We start from the raw sequence: 12,466 nt of genomic DNA on the forward strand, positions 1-12,466 counted from the left end.
TCTGGCACGTCACCCGAGTTGAAAATTCTATCAAATAGAATTTTATAATCTTATCAATTAGACTCGACGGAGCATTTTTGTAGAATTCATAGGAAATGCGATCCACTCCTGGTGCTTTATTATTTTTAGCTTCCTTTATAACTAACAACAACTCTCTCATTTCAAAATTCCTATCCATCTCTAAGTTCTCCACTATAGGGACTGCATACAGTACTGGATTACTTATCAATTGAGGATTCTATAATTTGAAAAAGTAATTCACCCAATCTTGAGCATTTATAGAATTTGAAACAAATTTAGTCCAGGTAGAATTATGCTTTTTAATATTTCAAAGGTGGAAAAATAGGTTAGGATTTTGCTTTGAAATCGCAATATGCTGGAAGGGATTAGAGGTTTTTACAAATAGTTATGTTTATTGATGTTGAATGTTGAATAGTTATGTTTATTGAATGTAAAAGGGGTGGTTGGGGGTTCGGTTTTTGTTTTGAAATGACAATATGCTGACTTAGTTATAGTGTTATAATTATATTTTTCAAAAGTACTCTTTCTTCCATTAAATAAAATGATAATATATTGATTATTATATTGAATCTAATGATAAATCATCATTGGATAATAATATCTTCATCACATAGAATGACGATTGGCTCCAGTTACAGTGCTCGGTAACCATCATCACAAAGAACGTTACATTCAAAGAACTGACTGAATGGAACGGGAAAAACCCGTTGCTAAAGCATGCGCGATACGGTCCTGTCTGTGACAGAGAGTGGTTTGTGTGGTATTTATTTAACTTACATTGTTGTTATTCAATGCATTGTTGTTAGCTTTGTTGTGACGTCAAGGTGGGCGGATTTGGAAGTTAGATGTTGGCTTCAGAGGCTAGGCTTCCCAGCGTGTCTATTCAATAAATGGTCTAAGGATGAATCCAACATTTACTGCCATATCTCCAAATCGTGACGTCAGCATCAGATAGAAAACTTTTCTGTAGAGTTTGTTTACATTGTTTTCCATAGTAGATTGTGTCTATTTCAGCGGGAGCGTAGCTGGAGTTCACCATTTTAATGAATAATAATTTACATCCATCTGAAATAGACACAATCTGAAGTTTTCTATCCGATGATGACGTCACGATTTGGAGATGAGGCAGTAGATGTTGGCTTCAGAGGCTAGACTTCCTAGCGTGTCTATTCTATAACTGGTCTAAGACTGAACTAAATGATGTGGTAACACTGATGTAAATACCGGGAAAAATACTATTTCAAAGGAGAAATAACTGTCATCAACATTTAGGTTATGTTTGTGAGAAACTTTGGTTAGTGTTAAAAATTTTAAAAAGATTGAATTGGTGACATTGGTGTAGCTGCTAGCAGTTTCTTGTTATTATATGACTCATGATGGGTGAGTTTATTATATTCTTTCAATTCAAAAACAAACTAGAAATCATACTTTTATGAAATAAAAGTTTTAGTAGCATGCTCAAATTGCTCATTTAGGTCACTCGCCACTGTCAAAAGTGTAGCACAATGACAATCTTCAATTCAATCGGCTTACTTTACTTTACTTTTGTCAGGAAAGCCTAATTATTTTAATTTATCTAGGCTTACGTCAGGCCCGGCCCCAGGGGTGGGCGGACCGGGCGGCCGCCCAGGGCGGCAGGTTTTGGGGGCGGTAAATTTAAAGGAACGAAAAATACAAATGAATGAAAAATCCATAATATCAAATGTGAATGATAAAATTATATAAGAAGCTTTTCAACCTCGAGCTAATGAAGACTTTTCTAAGATCAACAATGTCCCAGGAACGTCCGAGTGGTCTAGCGAACATAAAATAGTTCAGTCCCCAGATCTTGAAGAATTGGTGAAGGAATTTCCTCATGCAAAGGTCAGACGAGTTCTTCTTAATTAAACAGGTGTGTTAAACAAACTTGTAGAAATTGTAGATCTAATTACTTAGCAAGTTAAGTAGGCCCAATACTATGTTGCAGTCTACGTCTGAAGGCTGTGCAACGGCTGAAAATAAACTTTCTTGTACTGGTGATATTTTTCAAAGTTTTTCGATTTGTACCGGTATTTATCAAAATGAAAAATGAATTTTCTTCCAATCATTACTTTTTGAGATATGAACGCCTAAAGTTCAAATTTTTGGGACAGGACATTTCAAATTCGGTAGGAAACATTTGAAACATTTTCTGAAAATATCAATTTTTGAAAAAGTTATTCAATTTACAAAAAAAAACTCAACTAAACACTATTTTTGGTCATTTTTAGTAAATTGAATAACTTTCTCAAAAATTGATATTTTCAGAAAATGTTTGTTTTATTAAATCAAAAATACCATGAAGAATTTATCCTTTGAATTTCATGGATTCATCTCGTACCGAATTTGAAATGTTCTGTCCCGAAAATTTGAACTCTAGGCGCTCATGTCTCAGAAAGTAATGATTGAAAAAAAATGTTTTCCTAAGAAAAATTTTTCATTTTGATAGCTTGATCCTTAAGCGATCCTTGATCGTGTCCTCGCGCGCCTCTTCACTAGGAAATACTGAAATGAAGTGCAACTAACGGGTGATTCTCATAGAACATAATCTCATGAGCTTCTATCATTGTGAGAAATATCACTGTGAGGACAATATAGATGGTGATGATGGTTGAAGCTGAAAATTAGGTGTTTTTCACAATACAATGAGCATTGTTGTCAAGTGTACCTGGAAATCTATATGAGAATATGAGATAGAGCGCTCTACCTAGTCTCAGATTTTAGAGCACAAAATTACGCCCAAAATTTTGAATTTTACATCTAGATTGTAATCGGGATATATTGTTGATCAAATACTAAATATGATCAAAATTGATTTCTTTTTCTTAAAATATCACTCATATTTGAAAAATCATAACTCAGTACTCATTGGAGATGAAGAGTTCCGAATGATCTCATTTCATTCAGAATTTTATGATCTTAAAAATGGCAAGAGCAAATTTTTCTGTCCAATCACTGATTTTGCCAGAAATAGCTGAAAACTGGAAAATGCACCTAAAATACGAACTTTTTGGGCCACTCTGTATTAGCACAAGGGAATTTTACATGAAGAATTTGGTTGTGAACCTCTCTCATGTATCCAAATAAAATATTAAAAAATCAGAACTACGATTTAAATTGCAAGCAACCCCCCATTTTTATGTCTATATTGACTGGACATTACTGTTCCCCAATATTTATATTTGTCAAATATTTGTTTAAATGTCAATAAATATTGTTAAACATAATTTTTCAGAGTTTACTGAGACTGTGGTGTCACAGCGGAGACACAATAGTAACGCCGGTTACACACTGGGCGGTTTCTGCCGCGGCGGCGAAACTGCCGTCGCCGCCTCGAAAAAAAGTCGAGCTTACACATTCAGCGGAAAAAATACCGCCAAACATCGAGCGGCAAAATTACTGCCACGTATGATCAGTAGCCAAAATAATTATTGTAGTTCTTCAAAGCAAATGTGTTGTGACTTATCTATTTCATGAGAGTTCAGTTAATTGTATTTTGCACATTTTTCAAAAGTATATATTATTAAGTGTTTAACTTAAAATGGAAAGGCAACAACTTTTACCACTTTTGTTGTACCGTCGAAGGAAAAGAAGACAGCAGAGGAATCGCCTTGCTTGGATTCATTGAAATGAACGTTTTCATTAAATCGACAGCGATATACAACATATTACAGTTTTTTCCTTGTCATCCAGAGTTTCAAAATCCCCCCTAATCTCCATACACACTTCCTTCCACGCTATCCTTGTTGCATCTCGATCCTTAAATATATCGAGGGTTTTGTCCCACAAAACTGGCCTCTGTCCTACAAATGATATTAACAACTCATTGTCTATTAACTTACTCATTTTCTCACCCTTGTCAACCACAAAAACTTAAAACAATAAATAAATGTTATAAACAATTTACAAACTATACAACAAGACACAAATTAAAAGGCTGATTTTCAAAGACCTCTGACTTGGAGCAACTGGGAAAGACGACTGATCAGAGGCGACGGTAGACAACCGCCAAATGTATTAACGCCCATTTGGTCACGTACGCCACTGCTTAGACAAGAGCGGCAAAAACACCGCCAGCCGCAGTGGCAGTGGACGGCTGCACAGCTGCCGCCAATGGCAATATAGCCGCGCGGCGATTCTGCCGCCCAGTGTGTAAGCTTCCATTCAAATCCATAGACTACTGCTCGAACGGCGGTGACGGCGAAATTACCGCCCCGGCAGAAACCGCCCAATGTGTAACCGGCGTTAGGCGATCGCTCAAGGAGGGTTGGAACCCGGGATTAACAATTAAAAACGGGATACTTTGGGGGGGGGGCGGCAGTTGCCGATCTCGCCCAGGGCGGCAAAGTCCCTAGGGCCGTGCCTGGCTTACGTAACTTAAAAGATGTCAAATTGATAAACAAAACTAGTCCTCTTTACTCAAGGATTAATGTGGGAGGTCAAGTAATTATTTAGGTTTAACCATAAAACCATCTATTAGTAGGCCTATACGTTTTCTCTGTACCTAATACCTAGAGTTTACCAGGTGCGAGTGTTGTATGTCAAAGTCATTCCGTCTCCTAGTATTGTTTATGTTGGTCATTGTTGCTTCAATAGTGAGGTCCATGTTATTATTACAGTATTTGTCTAACATTAATGTTGCTATAGCCTAGTGTCTATTATATGATAAAGTAGATAGCTTTATCCCTTATGCTCCGCAACGTTGCCTAATCAATTTTTAACACTGTAGAAATATAATAAATTAATGAAATATTTACACTCAATTACCTATGAAAATTTATTATTTTAATTGAACTACAATGACATTTGCAAGAGACAGAAACCTCAAAAATATGTATAAGAAAGTCATTTGTATGTTCAAGTTAACTAATTAAAAAGGAGTGACACATGACGAAAGTTTGAATAAAACCTTATAAAGTATAAAAAATTCTAAGAAAATAGTTTATGATAAAAAAATCCTTGGCAGAAAAATTTTAGAACCGCAGGAAGCAAAGAAAATTTACAAAACAGAAACTAGACGATAATACCTGTCAATTAATATCTGAATTGAACTCATATAAATAAGATCTCCTCAATTCCATCAAAATTAAGCAGAAAAGCTATAATTTATTTAAAAATGTGACTATAATCCGTACAAAATTACTTTTGACTTGGACGAATATGTGGCGCAGAAAAATGTAGAGAGATCAGCCAATTACAGTGATGAATAGAGTCATGGGTAGAAGCGCAGTTGCCAATTTGTCGATTATTGTCAGTCGCGTTAGTTAATTGTGCGTAGTGTATTTGTATCACACAAATCTCAAGTTATGAAATATAAAAAATATTTTTCTTTATGCTTTTCATATGCGTTTTTCAGTTTAGGGTTAATGAATAAAAATACCAAGGTATTTTTATCTCCTAAACTTGCTCTGTATACCTGTAGGAGGACATTGGCATGTACAGCTATTTAGATCAAAAATAATTGGTTGTTCGAGATTTTTTTGTTGCACGCAAAGAGAAATTAATAAATTTAGTTTTTTTTTACATTAATTGCTAATCTATTTTCATTATACTAGTGCTGAAGAAATTCACAGTCATGGTTTATTCTATTGTACAGTTCTTCCCATGATTTTCGTGAACTAACTAATATCGTGTCTTCTGCACAACAAAAACATTTCCCATTTAAATTGTCATCACATAGGTCATTCACAAATATTATAAAGAGATTAGCTGAAAGTATTGATCTCTGTGGGAGTCCTTAAGTGACAGTTGAAAAAGAACGACCTGTATCATTAATTTGTGTACATTAAACTCTATCGCTTGGAAGAGATTTAAACCATTGTAGCCTAGGGCCACGCCCCTTAAATTCTTACTTAAAAGAAGACCATGCTCAACCGTATCAAGTGTCTTTATCACATCTAAAAATAAAGCATTTACAAATAGCCCATCATTCACATTGTTATTATATAATTCTCATAAAGTCGACTAGGCACACTCAGTATTGAAACCTCCACGAAAGCCATATTGGTTTTTACTGAAAAAGTCCTATCTATTCAATTAATTTTAATAATCTGCTAATTTTCATTAGCTTCTCTAAGAGATAATTTTGTACGGACTATAAGATTTGGAGCGCTGTAATCGTTGAACCGTTTATAGGTTTGACATGAAAAGTTTGTAACAACAACAAAGATTCCTGTACTATATTACTGAAATGAATATAAAGAATAATTTTGAAGTAGTTAGATGGTTTAATGTATTATTTTTAATGCAGTGCGTGAAAATGTTCTTAAGAAATTTTCTCTATAATTGAATTATGACATTTTTTCAGATGAAGAGAACTACGAAGAACTACAGGAAAGTTTAGTTTATTACAGAACTAAATTTTGCAAAAGAGTTGTACAAACTACGGCAAAAAAATTAAAATTGCAAGAGTGCGACCTTGTAAGTATAACTCAAAAATGCTAGTCCATGATAATTCAAGTTATATTTGTATGCTACTTGAGTAGAAAATTGTATTCAGTATAACCTTTGTGTTGATAAAATCATAATTATTTCCAAAGTTCTTTTTCACATTAATTACCTTAGATCCCTATTAACTAGGTACTAGCAATCTGGACAACCAGGCGGACAGTTACTGTGAACTTTTGTAAACTAGGCAGCCATTTTGGCTAAAAGTGGCTGCACTAGTATAAAAACAATGCCCGGTGACGGAAAGTCACCGCCCGTCTGACTATGTGACCTGGCTCACTACCTCCGTAAACGAAGCTATAGTGCATTCTGGTGACGTCAACACAGGTAGGGCTCCTACAACAATAAAAATACTAACTCACATTTGTTGATTTCAGCTGATCTATATCAGCTAGTTTTTTTATTGGTGTAGGAGGTGGTGAATAGCTCTACCAGTGCTGACGTCACCAGAATGCACTATGGCTTTGTTAGTGCCTGGCTGCGCGTCCTAGCTGCCTAGTCTAATAGGAGCCCAAAATTATTGTAAAAATAAAATTAGGAGTTTTCTTTTACCATTGGTGTGACGATTGTTCATTTAGGATTAGTAATTGAGTGAATATGATTTTTTTAATGGATCCATCATTTAGAATAACTCTGTAAATTAAAATCAAAATTCGTATTGCTTTTGAAAAATGAAAATTCTTCTTTGATTTTAAACCTCTATTTCTGGTATTTGGAATGATAATTTTGTTTTCTACTTCTTCTTCTTCTTTTCCCACTCAGGTGGGGTCGGCGTTCGGGTCATTCGCTTCCAGGAGTCTCGGTCATGGACCTCGTTTGGTGTTGGTCCCATCTTTACAAGATCTTGGACAATACAATTTTCCCATTTCTTCCTAGGTCATCCCCTCTTCCTAGTGCCTTCATCTAAGTGGTCGATCTTTTTCCCTACATAATCGTCCTCCCTTGTGGACATGCCACGGGCATGTGGTGGCCCGTACCACTGCAGTCTTTTTTCTTTTATATTTGGTATTCTAAAACTATTGTTATTCTTCAATGATAAAACTTGAAAATTTCAGATGCTGAACATGAAACCTGTAAAAGCAAAGAAAATAAAATGGAAGTATGATCCAAGCCTAAAGCAGAATCAAATTTTTGAAGGTGAACTTGGGTGTACGAAGAAGGGCAAAAGCGGAAAACCTGAAGGCTCAAATAATAATCAAAGCAATGATTCTGAGAAATTATCAAAGGTATGTTCCAAGTATCATTAGTGTGCTGCGTGGCAGTTGCAGTATTATGTTTTTGCAACATTGCACTAAAAACATTTGATTTCTGGTATTTTTATTGGTTAAAAAGTCGTTAGTTTTACGAAGAATTTGTTGTAAATAGAAAAAGCTGATTGTGGTTAGTGAACTGCAAAATCAATAAGTAGAGGTTTCTTACATACATACATAGTGTTACGGATTTTCTCTTTAGAAAACTAGTGTTTGTGGGTTCTAGAACTATAGAATGAGCTGACAACACACTTGAAGTTATAATTGCACTTTATTGTATTTAATTTAAATAGATGAAACAATTGACTCACTAAAATAGCAGATAATCAACTCTACTACAGGCAATAATTCAATCATCTAACAAGTATTCAAATGACCTATATAAAGATTAATAACTTATAACAGAGTTCTCTAATATTTACAGCTGATTAACACAGTATATGCAACACTATCACTGTCTGTATCTTATACCAGGACTCTGCATCACAGTTCGCGTATCACGTATCTTTACCACCATTTCGTATCATCGTCCTGAATCTTGTATCTTCATACAACTGTCACGACAATAATAAATTATTATCACTACACTATGCTAGATAACTATTACGATACTGTTACTATACTAATCACTATAACTGTCACTCTACAATTATCACTATAACTTTCACTATAGAATTATCACAATTACCACTTGGAGCTGCCAGGCTTTGGGTACAGCTGACACTCTTTTCCTTCACCACTGAACGTCTTGCTTATCACTGACAGGACTGACTGACTGACTGACTGCTCTAGGCGAGCGATCCCTCTATATATACCCCAACGTTATTATCCCATAACAATCCAGAAGGATGGAGCCTTCTGCCATATCATCCACACAATACACAAACCAGAAGTAGCCAGTACTTTCTAGAAGCCCCTAGAGTTGTAAGGGAGGCTCAGTTCCAGAGACAATAGGGACCTGTCAATCATCAGCCAGGACCCTGCATCCCCATTCCAGCTCTGCAGGACCCGGCTCACATCTCTCTCCCTCTATTTGTTTCCATCTCTGTTCCTCCTTCATACCACTCACGAACATGTGTGAATTTCATAACAATAGCATAGCCTTGTATCATTACCTTATCAGAAGGGGATCAGAAGTTGGCTGGAAAATCAACTTACCCGATCTCTGGTGGCAAAAGTTCACATCTTCTCCATGGACGCGCCATTGCCCGAGCTTATGTCAAATATTTTTTAATACAAATCAACTCAAATTGAGATTATTTGTACATTTTAATTGAGGTGCTCAGCCTCTAGTTATCTGATCTACACACCACATCTTCTAACAAGGAAGCATTAGCGTTCGAACTTCTGGTCCCCTATAGCATAGCCTACTAGAAATCCTTCAAGGCCTGAACCATTTGTATATAATTATATGTAAGAAGTTTATATAATAATATAAATAATAAGCATAGCATCAGCTGATGGGAAGCTTACGCATCTGGATGATTTTTCATGAGTGGCCATGAACCACTTCTAGTAGGTTATGCTTCTATTGGACCAAAACATAGTGGAGCAGCAAAGTTAGAGTATATCAGAGAAGGAAGCAGAGTATTGAATATAATGTATTCCAATATGTCAGAACATATTGGAGCGGCGATGGTAGGTTAGAAGGTTAGACGGATGCGGCGACATTATGATGCATGCATGCATTTTCAACTCTCTCAGCTACCTTCATGGTTAAATGGTAGAGTGAACATTACTGTCCAAACTTCGCCACGTCAACTAACAAAAAAGTCATTCTATTCTATTCTATCTTCTCTTATGCCTAGGTCACACTATTGCCAAGTTCCTTGCAAAATGTCTCGCCAAAAATGGCCAACATGGACAAAATATCCGTGTTGCCAAATTGTGTGAAATTTCATTTTTTTGCATGCAAGCCTATAACTGGATATATTCAATTTGAGAAAACAGTCGATGAAGAGTTGTCAATCTGAATATATTATTCATATGGGCTATGATGTGTCACTCTCCAGAACCACTTCTCTTTTGTAAACATTGGACCATATATTTACATATAGTGAGGTCCACATTATAATGGCAGTGTACTATTGACAATACTGTTGCTGTCCTTTTCTATCGTACAACAAAACAGATAGCACTATCTCTCTCTCGCTTTGCAATGTTGTCTATTTGCCAGAATTTATTTTATATTCACTTTTGACAGTGACTGTACAAAACTGACCAAACAATTCTCAGCCACCATTTTTTTCTTCATTCTATCAAAATACTTGAGTGCACAAGTCGTATAATTGATTTAAAATGTATTTTCGAAACAATGAAATAATTTTTAAACATTACCGTATGAGAAACACAAATTAAAATACCTGAAATTACATTTTAAAAGTTGATAACTAACCATCCTGGACTTCATCCGTGCTTCAGTTAGCCTGCCCGTATAGGTTAGACCTACTCGTACCGGTATAAATAATATTGAAAAGTTATTTCAGAATTAATCCATTGAAATTACTCATATTTAAATAGGATTTATATTTTTCTATTATTTTTAAAAGAAATTGGAATGGAATACCAACCAAATAGCTTAATTACTGTTGTTTTGAAATTCAGATTGTTGTATCACAGCTTTCTAAATTAGCCGCCATTTCAGGTTTGTATAAAAATGAAAATCTGATTTCAGGTATGAAAGCAAATTTTTGAATCAAATTATGAAATAATATACTTTCTTGATTAATTTCACATTAAATTAATTATTTTATCAAGGAAATAATTATTATTATTAGATTGAATTTAATGGGATGAATTGAGTAACAGCTGTGTACAGGCAGTGGCAAAATGGAGAGACTTGGCAACGTTTTTCTCCTATCTTTCTTCACTGCCATTATAACGTGGACCTCACTATAGGAGGGACGTGGAAGGGACTAAAGTCTGCATCACGTCTCTGCCCGACGTCCGTTCTGTGTGAATTGGGCCTAATGCGATGTCCGACGTAAATTATGACTCATTGATTATCATGTGAAATGTGACTTGAATTGATCGATCAATTCGACTTAATTTTTTAGCAATTATTTGAATGGCCAAAACTGCTTGGCCAGTGAAATAAATATTCTCAAATCATAAGTTTCTCCCATTGGGAATATTGCCGACCCACATCACTACTTGTAAGATCTCCTCACTTTCTACCTCTGATGGCTACCATACATGAATGATGAGTGCCAGTGTCATAGCATTTGTTTTAGTTCATTTTTATTGAGCGATTAAACATTGATGACTATGTTCTTTTTCAATTCGCAGGTGACAAAAATGATGAAAAAAATGAAGTATTTAAAAGAGGTATCTGAGATCGATCAGACATTACAGAAAATACCAGATGAAGTTAAACTGGAGGAGCTTCACAAAAGATTTGGTGTTCAAGTTTCTTGATGTTATTGGCTTTGATGATTTTAAGTTTTGATTGAATGAATTTTCTTTTAATTTCACTTGACATTAGGAAATATTTTTATCTTCCAACTTATTATGATTAGATGTATGATAATGATAAGAGTTTTTATGTGACATTGTTAAGAGGTATTCTACACCATCCAATATAAAATGTAAAATAATTTATAAATAATATAATTTTCTGATATCATTTGAATTTGTCTTGAATGTTGACTACTTTCCCTTGACTACTTAAATCTTGAAGATTTCCCTTTCAATTTATCCACCTTGATTGAGAATGCATTCAATTTGTGATAAACATTGATGTAGGTAGCCTACTGTACTCGAAAATGCATTTCGTAAGTTAAACACGTATTCTTTAAGCCGCAATTCTATGAAGATGACAAAATTGAAGAAGTGTGATATTTGAAATTTATCACAATTTATCAGATGCTATGGTATAAGAATAGGATTATTTTTATTTCATATTCAAAGTATCTCGAATGCAAGCTAGCCTAAAGTTATCTCATTGATGAAAGAGGATACATTTTTCATAAAAATAAATAAAATGCTGTGAATCACCCCGAAGACTTCTGCTACTGCTCTCATCGAATTTCCATCTAGCTGTTAACGCTATTGTCAATATTTGCAGTAGCAGAAGTCTTCGGGGTGATTTACAGCATTTAATTTGGATTCTCGTTTAGAAGTAATTATTAATTATAAATATGTTGGTAAGCCTCAACAGAGAACAAACTATGCTTCCCTGCTCTTTTTGAAAGGGAGAGAACATAATATATATGGGCCTTTAATTCACAAGAAGCTTCCTATCAATTTGAAAAGTAATAATCATGAGATCTTTTGGGGAGGAGATGGACATCAGTACGGTTTGTTAATAGGTTTGAAGACCTATCTATTGTCCACAGGATGCCAACCGCTAAAGGATCCACTTCCATCGTGGCCAAATTCAGTTCCAGATTGAAGAAAACAGAATGGATCACCGCGGCACGCAAAAAGAAAGGCATCAAATCAACCGATGTATGCGACAAGCTGCCCTTATCAAACGTATATGTGAATGAACACCTCTCTCCCTACTACAAAGGACTACTTGGCAAAGCTAAGAATTTAAAAAAGGACAAAAAACTAACATTTGTCTGGGTCCGTGATTGCAAAGTTTTTGTTAAAAAATCTGAAAACTCTCGCACTCGGAGAATTATGAGCGATGATGATTTAGTAGAATATAATCAGTATTTAATTATACAAATGTCCAATATTTCCTAAAAATATTCAAAATTGCGCAGTAGGCTGGTTATAATGGG

At 35.1% G+C, this 12,466-nt stretch overlaps 1 protein-coding gene across 1 annotated transcript; it reads left to right on the forward strand.

The window, feature by feature from the left end:
- Positions 1-1,249: 1,249 nt before the first annotated feature.
- On the forward strand, positions 1,250-11,367 carry LOC111052038. The gene is made up of 4 exons (XM_022338655.2): positions 1,250-1,401; positions 6,347-6,459; positions 7,542-7,712; positions 11,025-11,367. Exons 1-4 carry the CDS (start codon positions 1,395-1,397, stop codon positions 11,151-11,153), a joined length of 420 nt encoding a protein of 139 aa, XP_022194347.1. The 5' UTR covers positions 1,250-1,394; the 3' UTR covers positions 11,154-11,367.
- Positions 11,368-12,466: the final 1,099 nt, after the last annotated feature.

This window comes from Nilaparvata lugens, chromosome 4 (genome assembly GCF_014356525.2).
Source record: "Nilaparvata lugens isolate BPH chromosome 4, ASM1435652v1, whole genome shotgun sequence".
In the NCBI taxonomy this organism is placed as follows: domain Eukaryota; kingdom Metazoa; phylum Arthropoda; class Insecta; order Hemiptera; family Delphacidae; genus Nilaparvata; species Nilaparvata lugens.

What these genes read in the sequence shown, in the direction of transcription:
- LOC111052038 (XM_022338655.2), top strand. An exon ending in AATTGCAAGAGTGCGACCTT is followed by an intron (nt 6,460 to 7,541) that starts GTAAGTATAACT and finishes TGAAAATTTCAG; the next exon opens with ATGCTGAACATGAAACCTGT. An exon ending in ATTCTGAGAAATTATCAAAG is followed by an intron (nt 7,713 to 11,024) that starts GTATGTTCCAAG and finishes TTCAATTCGCAG; the next exon opens with GTGACAAAAATGATGAAAAA.